A 17,140-nucleotide genomic window follows, 5' to 3' on the forward strand; every position below is an offset into this window, starting at 1 on the left:
TAACCAGGGTTGGGGAGTAACTGTCTGGAACCAGGGTTGGGGAGTAACTGTCTGTACCCAGGGCTGGGGAGTAACTGTCTGGAACCAGGGTTGGGGAGTAACTGTCTGGAACCAGGGCTGGGGAGTAACTGTCTGTAACCAGGGTTGGGGAGTAACTGTCTGTAACCAGGGTTGGGGAGTAACTGTCTGTAACCAGGGTTGGGGAGTAACTGTCTTGAACCAGGGTTGGGGAGTAACTGTCTGGAACCAGGGTTGGGGAGTAACTGTCTGTAACCAGGGTTGGGGAGTAACTGTCTGGAACCAGGGTTGGGGAGTAACTGTCTGTAACCAGGGTTGGGGAGTAACTGTCTGGAACCAGGGTTGGGGGGTAACTGTCTGTAACCAGGGTTGGGGAGTAACTGTCTTGAACCAGGGTTGTGGAGTAACTGTCTGGAACCAGGGTTGGAGAGTAACTGTCTGGAACCAGGGTTGGAGAGTAACTGTCTGGAACCAGGGTTGGAGAGTAACTGTCTGTAACGGTGTCGTTTGTGTCAGATGTACTGTAGCTAGTGGGGCTTGGTTAAGTGGTTTTGGCAGTTTAAAGCTGTATGCCATTGGAGGGTTCGTCCTGCCAAATAAACGTCAAATAAAAGCACAACCATAGAGACGGTGACAGTCGCAGATGACGTTCCTGATCTGATAGAGGCTTCACCTTGAATAAGAATGGATTCCTCTTTCGTCGATCTCTATGGCCTGAGTCTGGGGCTAACATGGGCCTAACTAACTAATCAACAGCAGTAGAAGTAGGCCACGTCCTCCATTATGAACATAGTCTCAGATGTCTTCACCATGGCTCAAATTAGCAGTTCATAATCCATACACCTGTTACGGATCTGTACTGCAGCACAGTGTGTGAGTGTGTCTGTGTGTACTGAGGTTAAACATCCCTCTCTAACCCCTGTTTGGAAATCCTGATAGGCACACTTTGTGTATCTGTGTGGATTAGAGGGTTTGAGGTGGACTGAATGGACTGAATGGACTGAGGTGGACTGAGGTAGACTGAATGGACTGAGGTGGACTGAATGGACTGAGGTAGATTGAATGGACTGAAGTGGACTGAATGGACTGAAGTGGACTGAATGGACTGAGGTGGACTGAATGGACTGAGGTGGACTGAAGGGTCTGAGGTGGACTGAAGGGTCTGAGGTGGACTGAAGGGTCTGAGGTAGACTGAAGTAGACTGAATGGACTGAGGTAGACTGAATGGACTGAGGTAGACTGAATGGACTGAGGTGGACTGAATGGACTGAGGTGGACTGAATGGACTGAGGTAGACTGAATGGACTGAGGTGGACTGAAGGGTCTGAGGTGGACTGAGGTGGACTGAATGGACTGAAGGGTCTGAGGTGGACTGAATGGACTGAGGTGGACTGAATGGACTGAGGTGGACTGAATGGACTGAGGTGGACTGAATGGACTGAGGTAGACTGAATGGACTGAGGTAGATTGAATGGACTGAGGTGGACTGAATGGACTGAGGTGGACTGAATGGACTGAGGTAGACTGAATGGACTGAGGTGGACTGAATGGACTGAGGTGGACTGAATGGACTGAATGGACTGAGGTAGACTGAATGGACTGAGGTAGATTGAATGGACTGAGGTGGACTGAATGGACTGAGGTAGACTGAATGGACTGAGGTGGACTGAGGTGGACTGAATGGACTGAGGTAGATTGAATGGACTGAAGTGGACTGAATGGACTGAAGTGGACTGAATGGACTGAGGTGGACTGAATGGACTGAGGTGGACTGAAGGGTCTGAGGTGGACTGAAGGGTCTGAGGTGGACTGAAGGGTCTGAGGTAGACTGAAGTAGACTGAATGGACTGAGGTAGACTGAATGGACTGAGGTAGACTGAATGGACTGAGGTGGACTGAATGGACTGAGGTGGACTGAATGGACTGAGGTAGACTGAAGTAGACTGAATGGACTGAGGTAGACTGAATGGACTGAGGTGGACTGAATGGACTGAGGTAGACTGAATGGACTGAATGGACTGAGGTAGACTGAATGGACTGAGGTAGATTGAATGGACTGAGGTGGACTGAATGGACTGAGGTGGACTGAATGGACTGAGGTGGACTGAATGGACTGAGGTAGACTGAAGTAGACTGAATGGACTGAGGTAGACTGAATGGACTGAATGGACTGAGGTGGACTGAGGTGGACTGAATGGACTGAGGTAGACTGAATGGACTGAGGTAGATTGAATGGACTGAGGTGGACTGAATGGACTGAGGTGGACTGAAGGGTCTGAGGTGGACTGAATGGACTGAATGGACTGAGGTGGACTGAATGGACTGAGGTGGACTGAAGGGTCTGAGGTGGACTGAATGGACTGAATGGACTGAGGTAGACTGAAGGGTCTGAGGTGGACTGAAGGGTCTGAGGTGGACTGAATGGACTGAGGTGGATTGAATGGACTGAATGGACTGAGGTGGACTGAATGGACTGAGGTGGACTGAATGGACTGAGGTGGACTGAATGGACTGAGGTGGACTGAATTGACTGAGGTAGACTGAAGGGTCTGAGGTGGACTGAAGGGTCTGAGGTGGACTGAAGGGTCTGAGGTGGACTGAAGGGTCTGAGGTGGACTGAAGGGTCTGAGGTGGACTGAATGGTGTGATTGAGTCTGAAGGGTGTGATTGAGTCTGAAGGGTGTGATTGAGTCTGAAGGGTGTGATGGAGACTGAAGGGTGTGATGGAGTCTGAAGGGTGTGATTGAGTCTGAAGGGTGTGATGGAGACTGAAGGGTGTGATTGAGTCTGAAGGGTGTGATGGAGACTGAAGGGTGTGATGGAGACTGAAGGGTGTGATGGAGACTGAAGGGTGTGATCAAATCAAATAAATACTTAAAAGCCCTTAACACTTATTTTTCTTAACTGCATTGTTGGTTAAGTAAAAAATAGATAAGTAAAGTAACAGTAGAGAGGCTATATACAGGGGGTACTGGTACAGAGTCAATGTGTGGGGGCAACGGTTAGTCGAGGTAATTGAGGTAATATGTACATGTAGGTAGACTTAAAGTGACTATGCATAGATAATAAACAGAGAGTAGCAGCAGCGTAAAAGGGGGAGAAGGGTGTGATGCCGGTGTGATTCAGGCTAGAAACATAAAACGACTCTACATCCGAGTGTGATGAGGTGTGAATGACGGAGTCAGGCGCAGGAGGTAAAACACCGAAAGTAGACTGATAGCACGACGGAAGAATCCACCTTGGCTACATACAAGGAAAGAGTAGCTCAACCGAGCTACCCACTCTCACAATGAACAATCACTCACAAAGGACAAGGGGGCAGAGGGAACACTTATACACAGACTAATGAGGGAATGAGTACCAGGTGTGTGTGATTGACAAGACAAGACAAGACAAATGGAGTGATGATAAATGGAGCGGTAGTGGCTAGTAAGCCGGTGACGACGAACGCCGAAACCTGCCTGAGCAAGGAGGGGGGGCAGCCTCGGCTGAATTCGTGACAGTACCCCCCCTTGACACGCAGCTCCAGCAGCGCGCCGACACCGGCCTCGGGGACGGCCAGGAGGACGCGGAGCAGGGCGAGTCGGATGGCGACGATGGAAGTCCCTCAACAGAGAGGGATTGAGGATATCCCTCACCGGGACCCAGCACCGTTCCTCCGGACCGTACCCTTCCCACTCCACGAGGTACTGAAGGCCCCCCACCCGGCGCCTCGAATCCAGGATGGAACGGACAGAGTACGCCGGCGCCCCCTCGATGTCCAAAGGAGGTGGAGGGACCTCCCGCACCTCAGACTCCTGGAGCGGACCAGCCACCACCGGCCTGAGGAGAGACACATGAAACGAGGGGTTAATACGGTAATCAGGGGGAAGTAATAACCTATATGTGACCTCGTTGATTCTCCTCAGGACTTTGAACGGCCCTACAAACCGCGGGCTCAGCTTCCGGCAGGGCAAGCGGAGGGGCAGATTCCGGGTCGAGAGCCAGACCCGATCCCCTGGTACAAAGACGGGGGCCTCACTGCGGTGACGGTCAGTGTTGGCCTTCTGACGACGCACGGCACGTTGGAGGTGAACATGGGCAGCGTTCCACGTCTCCTCCGCGCGCCGAAACCAGTCATCCACCGCAGGAGCTTCGGTCTGGCTCTGGTGCCATGGTGCCAGAACCGGTTGATAACCTAAAAAACACTTAAATGGCGTTAGGAGAGGCGGAGAGAGTTCTGGGCATATTCTGCCCATGGCAGGAACACTGACCACTCCCCCGGCCGGTCCTGGCAATAGGACCTCAGGAACCTACCCACATCCTGATTGACCCGTTCCACCTGCCCATTAGACTCGGGGTGGAACCCAGAGGTCAGGCTGACCGAGACCCCCAGACGTTCCATGAATGCCTTCCAGACCTTGGAGGTGAACTGGGGACCTCTGGTCAGACACTATATCCTCTGGTACCTGTAGTGCCGGAAGACGTGTGTAAACAGGGCCTCCGCAGTTTGCAGAGCCGTGGGGAGACCGGGCAGAGGAAGGAGGCGGCAGGCCTTCGAAAAGCGGTCCACAACGACCAGGATGGTGGTGTTCCCTTGAGAGAGAGGCAGATCAGTTTAAAAAATCAACACTCAAATGAGACCATGATCGTTGTGGAACTGGTAAAGGTTGTAGCTTACACGCTGGGAGGTGCCTAGGTGCCTTACTCTGGGCGCACACTGAGCAGGAGGAAACATACACCCTCACGTCCTTAGCCAAGGTAGGCCACCAGTACTTCTCGGTCAGGCAGCGCACTGTACGACCGATACCTGGGTGACCAGAGGAGGGTGACGTGTGTGCCCAGTAGAGCAGACGATCACGGACAAGCGCAGGCACGTACCGCAGCCCATCTGGACACTGAGGTGGAGATGGATCTGTGCGTAATGCCTGCTCTATATCCGCGTCCATCGCCCATACTACCGGCCCCACAATGCAGGAGTCTGGCAGTATGGGGGTGTTGTCTCTGGGCCTCTCCTCTGTGTCATACAGCCGAGACAGTGCGTCTGCCTTCACGTTCTTCATACCCGGATGTATGACAGTGTGAAATTAAACCGGGTGAAGAATAGGGACCACCTGGCCTGGCGAGGGTTCAGCCTCCTCGCTGCCCGGATGTACTCCAGGTTACGGTGGTTCGTCCAGACGAGGAATGGGTGTTTCGCCCCCTCGAGCCAATGTCTCCACACGGTCAGAACTCGGACAACAGCCAACAGCTCCCGATCACCAACGCCGTAGTTCTGTTCCGCCGGGCTGAGCTTCTTTGAGAAGAACGCACAGGGGCGGAGCTTGGGTGGCATGCCCGAGCGTTGAGACAGGACTGCTCCCATCCCAACCTCGGACGCATCCACCTCCACTACGAACGGTGGTGATGGATCGGGGTGTGCCAGTACCGGGGCCGAGGTGAACAGTTCCCTCAGGTTACTGAAGGCCCTGTCAACCTCAGCAGACCAGCGGAGCCGGGACAGCCCACCCTTCAACAGAGATGTAATTGGGAGCTGCGACCTTGCCAAAGCCCCGGATAAACCTTCGATAGTAGTTGGCGAAGCCAAGGAAGTGCTGCACCTCCTTTACCGTGGTTGGAGTCGGCCAATTACGCACGGCTGAAATGCAGTCACCCTCCATCTCCACCCCTGTGGTAGAAATGCGGTATCCGAGGAAGGAGACGGACTGCTGGAAAAACATACACTTTTCTGCCATAGCATAAAGGTCATTTTCCAACAGTCGGGCCAGTACTTTGCGAACCAGGGACACATGCTCGGCGCACGTAGTGGAATACACCAAGATGTCATCGATGTAGACCACTACACCGCGACCAAGCATGTCCCGAAACACCTCGTTCACAAAGGACTGGAAGACGGATGGAGCATTCATCAAACCATAGGGCATCACCAGGTATTCATAATGCCCCGTGGTTGTGCTGAATGCTGTCTTCCACTCATCTCCCTCTCGGATACGCACCAGGTTGTACGCACTCCTGAGATCTAATTTAGTGAAGAAGTGCGCTCCATGCAATGACTCAACCACTGACGTAATGAGGGGGAGAGGATAACTAAATCTAATCGTCTCCTTGTTCAGTAGTCGATAGTCAATGCACGACAGGGGATACACATGACTCCTGGGAGGTACAGCGTCTACCCGAAGATTTATTTGCGCAATCCCCCGCCCGATGAGGTGGCAATGAGAAAGTGGGTTTGTGGAGTGCTAGCCACGGAATACCTAACACCACAGGGAAAGCAGGAGACTCAATGATGGAAAAAGTGACCTGCTCACAATGCGTCTCCTGTGTGATCATGGTGACTGGTACCGTGACTTCCTTTATCAACCCGGACCCTAATGGTCGACTCTAAAGTGCTCTGATGGGGCGTGGAATGGATAGGGGAACTAATGAAATGCCCTGGCGGCGTGCGAAAGTTTTATCCATAAAGTTCCCAGCTGCGCCTGAATCTACTAGCGCCTTACACTTGGGAACTCTCATGTAATCAGGGAAGTATATGGGAATGGGCAGACCTCCTCCAGGACGTCCTCTGGTTGCCAGCAGGTTATCCAGACGAATGGCCATGTCCACCAGGTCGGTAAAAGACAAACTGGTGTCACGGCAGGCTAGCTCCCGTCGGACGTCCTCCCGTAGATGGCACCGGAACTGGTTGATCAGGGCCCGCTCGTTCCACCCGGATCCTGCTGCTAGAATCCGGGACTCCAGCGCGAACTCCTGTACTGTCCTCGTCTCCTGCCTCAAGTGGACCAGCTGCTCACCCGCCTGAAATAGGCGGGCGAACTCCCTGTAGTCCTCCAACGCGGCTCCTCCTTCTCTCCAAACCCCGTTGGCCCACTCCAGGGCTTTCCCCGAGAGGCAGGAAATGAGGACGGACACCTGCTCTCGATCTGATGTCGCCGGCCTGACACTAGAGCAGTACAGCTCCAGTTGGAGAAGGAATCCCTGACATAGAGCCGGCGTCCCATCGAATGCCCGAGGTCGGGATATCTGGATCCCTCCGGGTGCTGGGGTGTAGGTGGCTGGATCCGGTTGGCCAGCTGGTCTCGACGGATCGGTTCCTCTTCTCTCCAGGCGTTGGACGACCTGAAGAACCCGATCCATCGCTTCCCCCAAGCTGGCCAGCATAGTGGAATGTTCTTGGAACCTTGCCACTATTCTAGGCATGCGCTCCTCTCCTGCTGACTCCATAGAGGGTGAGTGATTCTGTGATGAGGTGTGAATGACGGAGTCAGGCACAGGAGGTAAAACACTGAAATCCAGAGTTTATTCAGTGTACATGAATAAAGCGCAGCAAGCGTCAAAACGAAACTAGCACAACGGAAAAATCCACCTTGGCTACTCAACCGAGCTACTCACTCTCACAATGAACAATCACTCACAAAGGACAAGGCGGCAGAGGGAACACTTATACACAGACTAATGAGGGAATGAGTACCAGGTGTGTGTGATTGACAAGACAAGACAAGACAAATGGAGTGATGATAAATGGAGTGGTAGTGGCTAGTAAGCCGGTGACGACGAACGCCGAAACCTGCCCGAGCAAGGAGGGGCAGCCTCGGCTGAATTCGTGACACCGAGTGAGTATACAATTGCCCAAGGTATCAAGCAATAAGTATATTGCTACAGTCAACAATGAATACTATTGCCCAAGGTACACTGGCCAGGTCGCAGTTGTAAATGAGAACCTGTTCTCAACTGGCTTACCTGGTTAAATAAAGGTGAAATAAAAAATAAAATAAAATAAAAAAAGGTATCAAGCAATAAGTATATTGTTAACGTCAACAATGCAGAGTTTGCCAATCCAACCAGATGTTATTTTATGAATTGAAGCTTGAGTTGAGTATGCTTGCTGAGTATCTCATCCAATCTCCTTGATTACCTCTCTCACCAGCGCTCAGAGATATGAGGATGTCAACTACAGTAATCATGTTAACACACTTATACAGAGACGGACTCTTCTCTCAATTACATAGCTACAGGATCTATTTTCACTGCTTTCAGATCCTCTGAGCTCACAGTGAAAGAGTACCGTTTCAGACACACTGAGACTTGAACACAGCCCCCCCCCACCCCCCCCAAAACAACACAGAAATCCAGGGTTGTACTCATTAGAAACCAAACAGAAGAAAACTTGTTGGGAGAGACTACCTGAACTTGTCTAAAAACACATGCTTATTTTCCTTTCCTGTTGCAAAATGTTTTGCTACGGTGTGCCCTAATGAATATGACCGACTCGGGCGTTAGCTCCTACCTGGTAGAGGTCGTTGGCACACTTCCTGCAGAGGTTGTGTTGGCATGGCAGGATAACCACTGGCTTGGTGAATACTTCCAGACAGATAGGGCAGATGAGCTGTCTCTGTAGGGTCCCCAGGCCTGCCTGCTCCCTGTCCCGGGGGTAGGAGCCCTGCTCCGCGGGGACAGACATGGTGGACGGCCTGTCCGACTGAGAACCAAAACACAAGACGACAAATATCGGACTTACTGACTGACTCACTGACTCACTGAATGACTGGACTAACTAACTCACTGACTGACTAACCGACTGACTGACTAACTCACGAACTTCCAACACTCACTGGAGAGGAGCTACAGTATCAGATAGCTCAGGCCAGGCAGTCAGGTCTCTGTCCAGTCCCCCTCTCTCTTCTTCCAGAAAGCAGATAGCTCAGGCCAGGCAGTCAGGTCTCTGTCCAGTCCCCCTCTCTCTTCTTCCAGAAAGCAGATAGCTCAGGACAGGCAGTCAGGTCTCTGTCCAGTCCCCCTCTCTCTTCTTCCTATAGCAGGGATCCCGCCGCCAACACACCGACTGTGGAGTATGTCGAGTTGTGATTCTTCGACAGCACCTCTTGAAAAACTCTGTCCAGAACGTCTCACTCTTCCTCTTCTTCCACCATCCCTGCTTTCTCAGTCACAACACTCCACCCTCCTTCATGCCTCTTTCTAGATACACGGTAGTTGGGTCTGCCAACCGTCCAGGGCGAGGACAGCGTGTGTATTCCTGAACCGTCCACTCCACTGGGATAGATAGACCTCGAGAGGGCTGTAGCGATGGAAAGGTGAATGTGTGTTTGTCAGAGGGGGTTGGGAGTGTCGTGTTACTAGCCAGAACCCCAAGTGGGCAGCCCCCTAACGTACTCAGGCCATATCGGTCTGTCTGTGTGTGTGTGTGTGTGTGTGTGTGTCTGTCTGTGTGTGTGTCTGTGTGTCTGTGTGTGTGTGTGTGTGTGTGTGTCTGATCTCAGGCCATATCAGGCTCTGGGTGGTATGCAGGCTGAGGCACGTCAGTGATCTTTCTACAGTTACCTCCCCTGCCTTGGTATCAGTCATGTCTTCAGAGACCCAGCTGCAGGGTATTATGAGCCAGTAGTCAGGTACTGTAGGTCCTTCGCAATCAGAGTCTGGAAGCTTTTCATTATTTTTTTTTATTTTTTATTGCTATATGATATTGGTGTGTTTTGTGAGGCAATTCACACTTTTCCAGGCGTCCAAATTATCCATGAGATTGGATATTCTGTGCAGGACAACCAAAATAACAACGGCCTGGACTGCAATCCTTGTGTTCTGTGGGTGTGGACTTCATCAAGTTTGGTTATGGAAATACAGACAATGCATAGACATCTCATTATTTTCTAAAAAGGAGTCACAAACGAGACATGTCTAAGCATCAGAAACATTTATTTTACAACAGCACATCAGATAAATGACGGTTGTCCGTTATCTCTTTCAGACACGGTAGTAGATGACCATGCTAAAACATAAATCCTAACTTCTACGCACTTCCACTAAATGTACTGGAGATCTCAACCCTTCATTCAAATGGCCTCACCTAGTTACATACCATTTATACTTAACTATATTTATTTATTAAAAAGAGAACAAAAAATGTAATAAATTAAATAATAAGTCAGTATTATCTTATCGTTATAGTCGCACTAACGTTTCATAATTTTTTTTTTAGTTCCTAAAAGAATGATGTTTTTTCTTGATCCGGTATAACTTAGTATTGTATACACATTGCATTCACTCAGAAAGTTGCATGTTTAATATCGCAAAGTCACAGAAATAGCATTTAATTTGTCAATGTCATCATGGTAACATATATTCTTATCCAGAGCAACTTACAGTTAGTGCATTCATCTTACGATAGCTAGGTGGGACAACCACGTCTCCGTCATAATACAACCAATCAAATCGAAATGAGAGGGCAGTGGGCGTGACAATGAGGAACAACTACAACCAATTAAAATGTCTTGACTTGATAATAGAATCTTCTTAGAAAGAAAGGAAGGAAGGAAGGAAGGAGGGAAGGAAGGAAGGAAGGAAGGAGGGAATAAAAAGGAAGATGCTCTCAGACGTTTTTACACTTTCTGACACCGGAGGGCAACAAAATGAGGCTGGTCCCAGATCTGTTTGTGCTCTTGCCAACTCCATTAATGTCCTTGTCCATTACAAGGAGTTGGCATGATCGCACAGACAGACTGGCACTCAGGCTTAGGACAAAATTACAAGTAGATAAAATGTTAGATTGACACTGAAAAGTCTGAGTCTAAACACAACCTCCTAACACGAGGTAAAACAACGTCTAACAATAATCCATTTAAAAACACAAATTAGATTTACCATCGCATTAACATCACACTTACATACAACCACCATGCTGCTCAAAGATGATTGGCTAGAGTCTTGAGGATTAACGGAGCGCTAGTGGGAGTGGCTAAGTGTAGCAAAATTCCAGTAACTTTTCCAACATTCCCAGAAAACCAGAATCTTTGGAAAAAAAAACAAAGAATTTTGGGGAAATTTACTGGAAACGTACAACACTAAAGTGTTTAGAAGACTAGTGATGGTGCTTCAAAACCTGGCACCTGACGCTGCTTGATTGTTGTAAACTGGTCTTTTTTTTAGGATACGTTCCAAATGGCACCCTATTCCCTATGTAGTGCACTACTTTTGACCAGGGCCCAGGGCTCTACATAGGGAATAGGATTTCATTTGGGACACAGCCATACTCTCATATTCAGTTGCGGAGTCCGACTACATACAGAGCTGTAGCCAACAGACATAACCGCCATTTTGGATATCTAAAATCTTGTCCTCCCTTTTCCGACAACAGAAATCAAATAAAAACATCTACTGGAGAAAAAAATAAAAATAATAATAATCAACACTTTGTTGTTTGCGAAACTCAAATATACACAACTTAATAAAATCTAAAACATATACACGACATTTACATTTATCATCACCTCCTCACAGAAAATCAGAAAAACTAAAAACTAAAACGGTTGAATGGATCCGCGGTAGTACTAGGTTCAAAGAGGGAGACGTTTGGAGAGCACTGAACACTGAGCTCCCAACACACACACACACGTTCATACGCACACAAACACGCTGTAGTGTACACACGTGTGCGCGTACAGAGCATTACGCAACCCCACCCCGACACACACACGGAGCTGCTAAGAGACTAATTGCAATTATGTTAGTAAATCCCTTCAGAGCTCAAATAAATGTATTGTTTCAGTACGGACAAACAAGACTGGATTGGACTGAGAGGAGGTAGTAGTAGTAGTAGTAGTAGTAATGGTAGTAATGGTAGTAGTAGTAGTAGCAGTAGTAGTAGTAGCATTAGTAGTAGTAGTAGCATTAGTAGTAGTAGCAGTAGTAGCAGTAGTAGTAGCAGTAGTAGTAGTAGTAGTAGTAGTAGTAGTAGTAGTAGTAGTAGTAGTAGTAGTAGTAGTAGTAGTAGCATTAGTAGTAGTATTAACAGCAGTAGTAGCAGTAGTAGTAGTAGTAGTAGTAGTAGTAGTATCACATTTACATTTTAGTCATTTAGCAGATGCTCTTATCCAGAGCGACTTACAGTTAGTGAGTGCATACATTTTCATACTGCCCCCCCGTGGGAAACGAACCCACAACCCTGGCGTTGCAGGTGCCATGCTCTACCAACTGAGCAACACAGGGATCCACAGAGTACTAGTATTATTGGAGAGAAAACAGAGAGAGCAAGAGCAGAGGAAGAAGTGAGGAAGAGGAGGAGAACGTCGAGGAAGAGGGAAAGCATCCGCTCGATGACATGGAGTTAAATGTAGATATTGTTCTTAGAGAAACGAATGGAAATCATTCTGTAGATACTATACTGTATCCACAATAAAAGTATAGGTAGGTGTAATTTGCCAGAAGATACCGACCCTGCTGTGGCTACTGCTAGCTAGCATGAGGACGAAAAAGTCTGTTTTCCAGGGAAATTAGTAGTATGGAGCGGTGTGATGTGGAGTAGAGGGGGCCATGAAAAAGTATTTGCCCCCTTTCTGATTTTCTCTATTTTTGCATATTCTTGATACCGAATGTTATCAGATCTTCAACTAAAACCTAATATTAGATAAAGGGAACCTGAGTTTACAAATACCCCCCCCCAAAAAAAGTTGTATACTTATTTTATTAATTTAACAAAGTTATGCAACACCCAATTCCCCTGTGTGAAAAAGTAATTGCCCCCCTTACACTCAATAACTGGTTGTGCCACCTTTAGTTGCAATGACTGCAACCAAATGCTTCCTGTTGTTGATCAGTCTCTCGCATCGCTGTGGAGGAATTTGAACTGCTCGTTTCAAGTCCTGCCACAACATCTCAATTGGGATTAGGTCTGGACTTTGACTAGGCCATTGCAAAACTAAAAATTTGTTGCTTTTTAACCATTTTCATGTAGACTTGATTGTGTGTGTTTTGGATCATTGTCTTGCTACATGACCCAGCTGCACTTCAGCTTCAGCTCACAGACGGATGGTCTGACATTCTCCTGTAGAATTCTCTGATACAGAGCAGAATTCATGGTTCCTTCTCTTAAGGCAAGTCTACCATGGGAGTCTATGTCTAGTGGCTTTTATAGTCTTAAAATAACAAGAGAGAAGACCAAGTATTGTGGGTGAGGTACAATATTAAGATACAGCTCTGCCTCAGCTGCCTCAGCCATGATTGTCCAAAGTATAATGGAATTTTCATTAAAAGCAATGATTTCAAATTAACTTCCTGCTTTGAAGGATCTCCTTCCTGAGTCAGAAACAAGCCTAATAGAACCTTATCTCTAAACTCCAGCCCAGACAGACAAGGTGGAAACAGATATTAAATACAGGGAAACACAGAGTGTGTTGAGCAGTGTTGGAATTAGTTTGAACAAAAGTAAGGTATTACTTAAGCAATAAGGCACGAGGGGGGTGTGGTATATGGCCAATATACCACGGCTAAGGGCTGTTCTTAAGCCCGACGCAACGCGGAGTGCCTGGATACAGCCCTTATTGGCTATATATCACAAACCCACAAGGTGCCTTATTGCTATTATAAACTGGTTACCAACGTAATTAGAGCAGTAAAAATAAACGTTTTGTCATACCCGTGGTAAACGGTCTGATATACCACGGCTGTCAGCCAATCAGCATTCAGGGCACGAACCACCCAGTTGATAATTGACATTATACCAAAGCATTGTTGAATACTCGTTTCTGATTGGCTAGAAGGGCATTCTAGAAGGGACAGTTGGAAAATATATCGGGACGCCTTGCAATCATGACGCAATATGCATCTACACATGCAGACCTTACTTGCTACAAAGTTACAGAAAGCTAAACCAACAACCACACAAACCAAAATTGGATACATTGTAACACGCAGGTCCAACGAAGAAAAACGTATCTAGCTAGCAATAGATTTGTTTTTGCTGAGAATTGTTTTTGGAGCATCTGATGACCTAACGTGTTGTATGATGAACATTAATTTCTCCGGTCCCTACAGTAGCCGTGATGCAAGTGGCGCTATGCTTTCAAATCCTCCCACATGAAATGTTGAGTTTGTCCAGCTGTTTTCAGCAACTGATAAGTTTGAATTCGGTTGTCATATTGGCAGGTTTGCTAGCAACAAACTATTTAGCTAGCTTCTAGCCTAGCGTTAGAGTATGATATGCAATGTGACCTCCTCGTAATGACGAGTGTCCTGACGAGCAAGCACTATGCCAGGCTAAATCAGGCATCCTCAGCTCAACGACTGGGTCGCGTCCTTAACTAATCGAACGAACGACTGGGTCGCGTCCTTAACTAATCGAACGAACGACTGGGTCGCGTCTCTAGCAATCAAAAGATGAGAAAGCATGAATTATCTTGTAAAAAGGAAAAATATCAACTTATTTTTTTTTTCTACGGGTAAATGTGTGCTTTAGTATTTTTTTCTTTGGTAACTGTGGTATAAGCTGGATGAACGCCTTGTCCCGCTGCGTCCTCCATTATTTCCAAGGTAACGTACAGAATGTCGGCGTTTTATCCCATACTTATATATTACTTTGTGTACTTCGCGTTATATTACTTAAACGTTTCTTTCACGAAAAAAAATGATCTAAAATCTGTGGGATGGAGCAAGGCGAGCTGCGCGCACTTTCCCAAAGATATGCTACTTACTTTGGCCTCCTCATCCCCATTGACATCTTTCTCTCTCTCTCTTGCTCTCTTCTACTCCCCTTCTCCCGGGCAGGACAGGGGGTGTAGAGGGTAGGGGTACAGGGTGTAGATTTAGGGGGGTATAGTTGTATCCGGTGTAGAGGGTAGGGGTACAGGGTGTAGATTTAGGGGGGTATAGTTGTATCCGGTGTAGAGGGTAGGGGTACAGGGTGTAGATTTAGGGGGGTATAGTTGTATCCGGTGTAGAGGGTAGGGGTACAGGGTGTAGATTTAGGGGGGTATAGTTGTATCCGGTGTAGAGGGTAGGGGTACAGGGTGTAGATTTAGGGGGGTATAGTTGTATCCGGTGTAGAGGGTAGGGGTACAGGGTGTAGATTTAGGGGGGTATAGTTGTATCCGGTGTAGAGGGTAGGGGTACAGGGTGTAGATTTAGGGGGGTATAGTTGTATCCGGTGTAGAGGGTAGGGGTACAGGGTGTAGATTTAGGGGGGTATAGTTGTATCCGGTGTAGAGGGTAGGGGTACAGGGTGTAGATTTAGGGGGGTATAGTTGTATCCGGTGTAGAGGGTAGGGGTACAGGGTGTAGATTTAGGGGGGTATAGTTGTATCCGGTGTAGAGGGTAGGGGTACAGGGTGTAGATTTAGGGGGGTATAGTTGTATCCGGTGTAGAGGGTAGGGGTACAGGGTGTAGATTTAGGGGGGTATAGTTGTATCCGGTGTAGAGGGTAGGGGTACAGGGTGTAGATTTAGGGGGGTATAGTTGTATCCGGTGTAGAGGGTAGGGGTACAGGGTGTAGATTTAGGGGGGTATAGTTGTATCCGGTGTAGAGGGTAGGGGTACAGGGTGTAGATTTAGGGGGGTATAGTTGTATCCGGTGTAGAGGGTAGGGGTACAGGGTGTAGATTTAGGGGGGTATAGTTGTATCCGGTGTAGAGGGTAGGGGTACAGGGTGTAGATTTAGGGGTGTTTAGTTGTATCAGGTGTAGGTTTAGTTGTTTCCGATGTCGGTACGGTAGGAGGAGTGGTTGTCTGACGTCAGCCTGGTGGTCTCTGTTCCGGACGGCTGCATCATGATGGGGTCACCACCAACGTCTGGGGGAACAACACACGCAGATGTTACAAATCAAAATAACTGTACATGTGTGATTGGTGGCAGCTTCAACCGCATGACCAAGCCACAGGCCCAGGTTGGACTACACCAGAGTTGGACTGACCATATGGAGCGATTTCAGTGCCAACAGAAATTGTATTTACATTTACGTCATTTAGCAGACGCTCTTATCCAGAGCGACTTACAAATAGGTGCATTCACCTTATGACAACCACTTTACCACATGACCTTTTTTTTTTAAATTTAATATTTTTTTGTTATCTTTTTTCTAGTTTAATTTTTGAAATTTTGGTATTTTTTAGTTTGTCGTTTTTTTAAAAAAATTTTTTATATATATATATATATATATATAATTGCATAATTTTGATTTTTTATTAGAGATAGATATTGAATTGTAATGCACAAATTTAATCATTTAATTCATAAATTGAACTTGTATTTCATCATTTGAAACTTAATTGAGTGAACATTGCATTCAGTTAAAATTCAATTTCAATATAATTGAATATTCAAATTCAATCTTCATATAATCAGTTTCAATATGGTAGATGTTCCATTCATTCTGTGTATCAAGTTTATAAACTACCATTTCAAGTTAATCAAAGTTTCATATATTCAACTTCTCAGATGCATTCAGATTCAGTTTTCAAATTCCGTTTTCTAAATTCAGATTAAAAACCAGAAACAACATCCTGGTACTTTGCCAGCCAGGAAAAGTAGAGTAGAACAGATAGAATGAAAAGCTCACTGTGGTAAACAGAAGCTTCTGGCGGTTTCTGAAGCCAATTTGGCATGTTGAATTAATTTTCTTCCTATGAATTTAGCTCTAGCACTTGAACCATTTTGTCTATAAGCTATTATGAGCCCATTCCTGAAAGCTAACACTCTCTGGAACATGGATGTGCTTTCCATTCCCCTCTATGATGATCACAGGCTGCGTTAGAAGGGAGTGTAAAAAAACAACAACGCTATTTGGCCCCCATAAGAATACACAATGTACCATATTGAAACGGAATATATGAACATTGAATTTGAATATTCAATTAAATTGAAATTGAATTTTAAAACAATGCAATATTTACTCAATTCAGTCTCAAATATTGAAATATAAATTCAATTTATGAAGTCAATTTGTGTATTTCAAATTCAAATGCAATCATCTAATACAAATTCAAAATTATGGAATTAAAATACAATTTCTGTTGGCACTGAAATCGCTTCATATACCCACAGGCACAGGTTGGAGTTAAACTGTTCTAATGACCAACCCATAGGCACAGGGGACTGACCAGTTAAACTGTTCTAATGACCAGGCACAGGGGACTGACCAGATAAACTGTTCTAATGACCAGGCACAGGGGACTGACCAGATAAACTGTTCTAATGACCAGGCATAGGGGACTGACCAGATAAACTGTTCTAATGACCAGGCACAGGGGACTGACCAGAGTTAAACTGTTCTAATGACCAGGCACAGGGGACTGACCAGTTAAACTGTTCTAATGACCAGGCACAGGGGACTGACCAGATAAACTGTTCTAATGACCAGGCAC

At 46.9% G+C, this 17,140-nt stretch overlaps 2 protein-coding genes across 3 annotated transcripts in view; both read right to left on the reverse strand.

Moving 5' to 3' along the window:
• Positions 1–11,102, reverse strand: part of LOC311148195 (tripartite motif-containing protein 54-like) — a gene marked incomplete at both ends in the record, with an annotated part of 23,625 nt that extends 12,523 nt beyond the window's left edge. Inside the window, 3 exons of the mRNA XM_084185076.1 lie at positions 8,282–8,473; positions 8,838–8,886; positions 11,092–11,102. Of these exons, the coding sequence (XP_084041202.1) occupies positions 8,282–8,473; positions 8,838–8,886; positions 11,092–11,102 (252 nt within the window). The remainder of the gene's footprint in view (positions 1–8,281; positions 8,474–8,837; positions 8,887–11,091) is intronic.
• LOC311147738 (dnaJ homolog subfamily C member 5-like) overlaps positions 9,689–17,140 on the reverse strand; it is a 45,530-nt gene continuing 38,078 nt past the window's right edge. For both annotated transcript variants that reach the window (XM_084184511.1, XM_084184512.1), the window contains exon 5: positions 9,689–15,568. In XM_084184511.1, the coding sequence (XP_084040637.1) occupies positions 15,465–15,568 (104 nt within the window). In that variant the 3' untranslated portion in view covers positions 9,689–15,464. The remainder of the gene's footprint in view (positions 15,569–17,140) is intronic.

The sequence above is a fragment of the Coregonus lavaretus genome (genome assembly GCF_964263955.1).
Source record: "Coregonus lavaretus genome assembly, chromosome: 20".
Taxonomy (NCBI): domain Eukaryota; kingdom Metazoa; phylum Chordata; class Actinopteri; order Salmoniformes; family Salmonidae; genus Coregonus; species Coregonus lavaretus.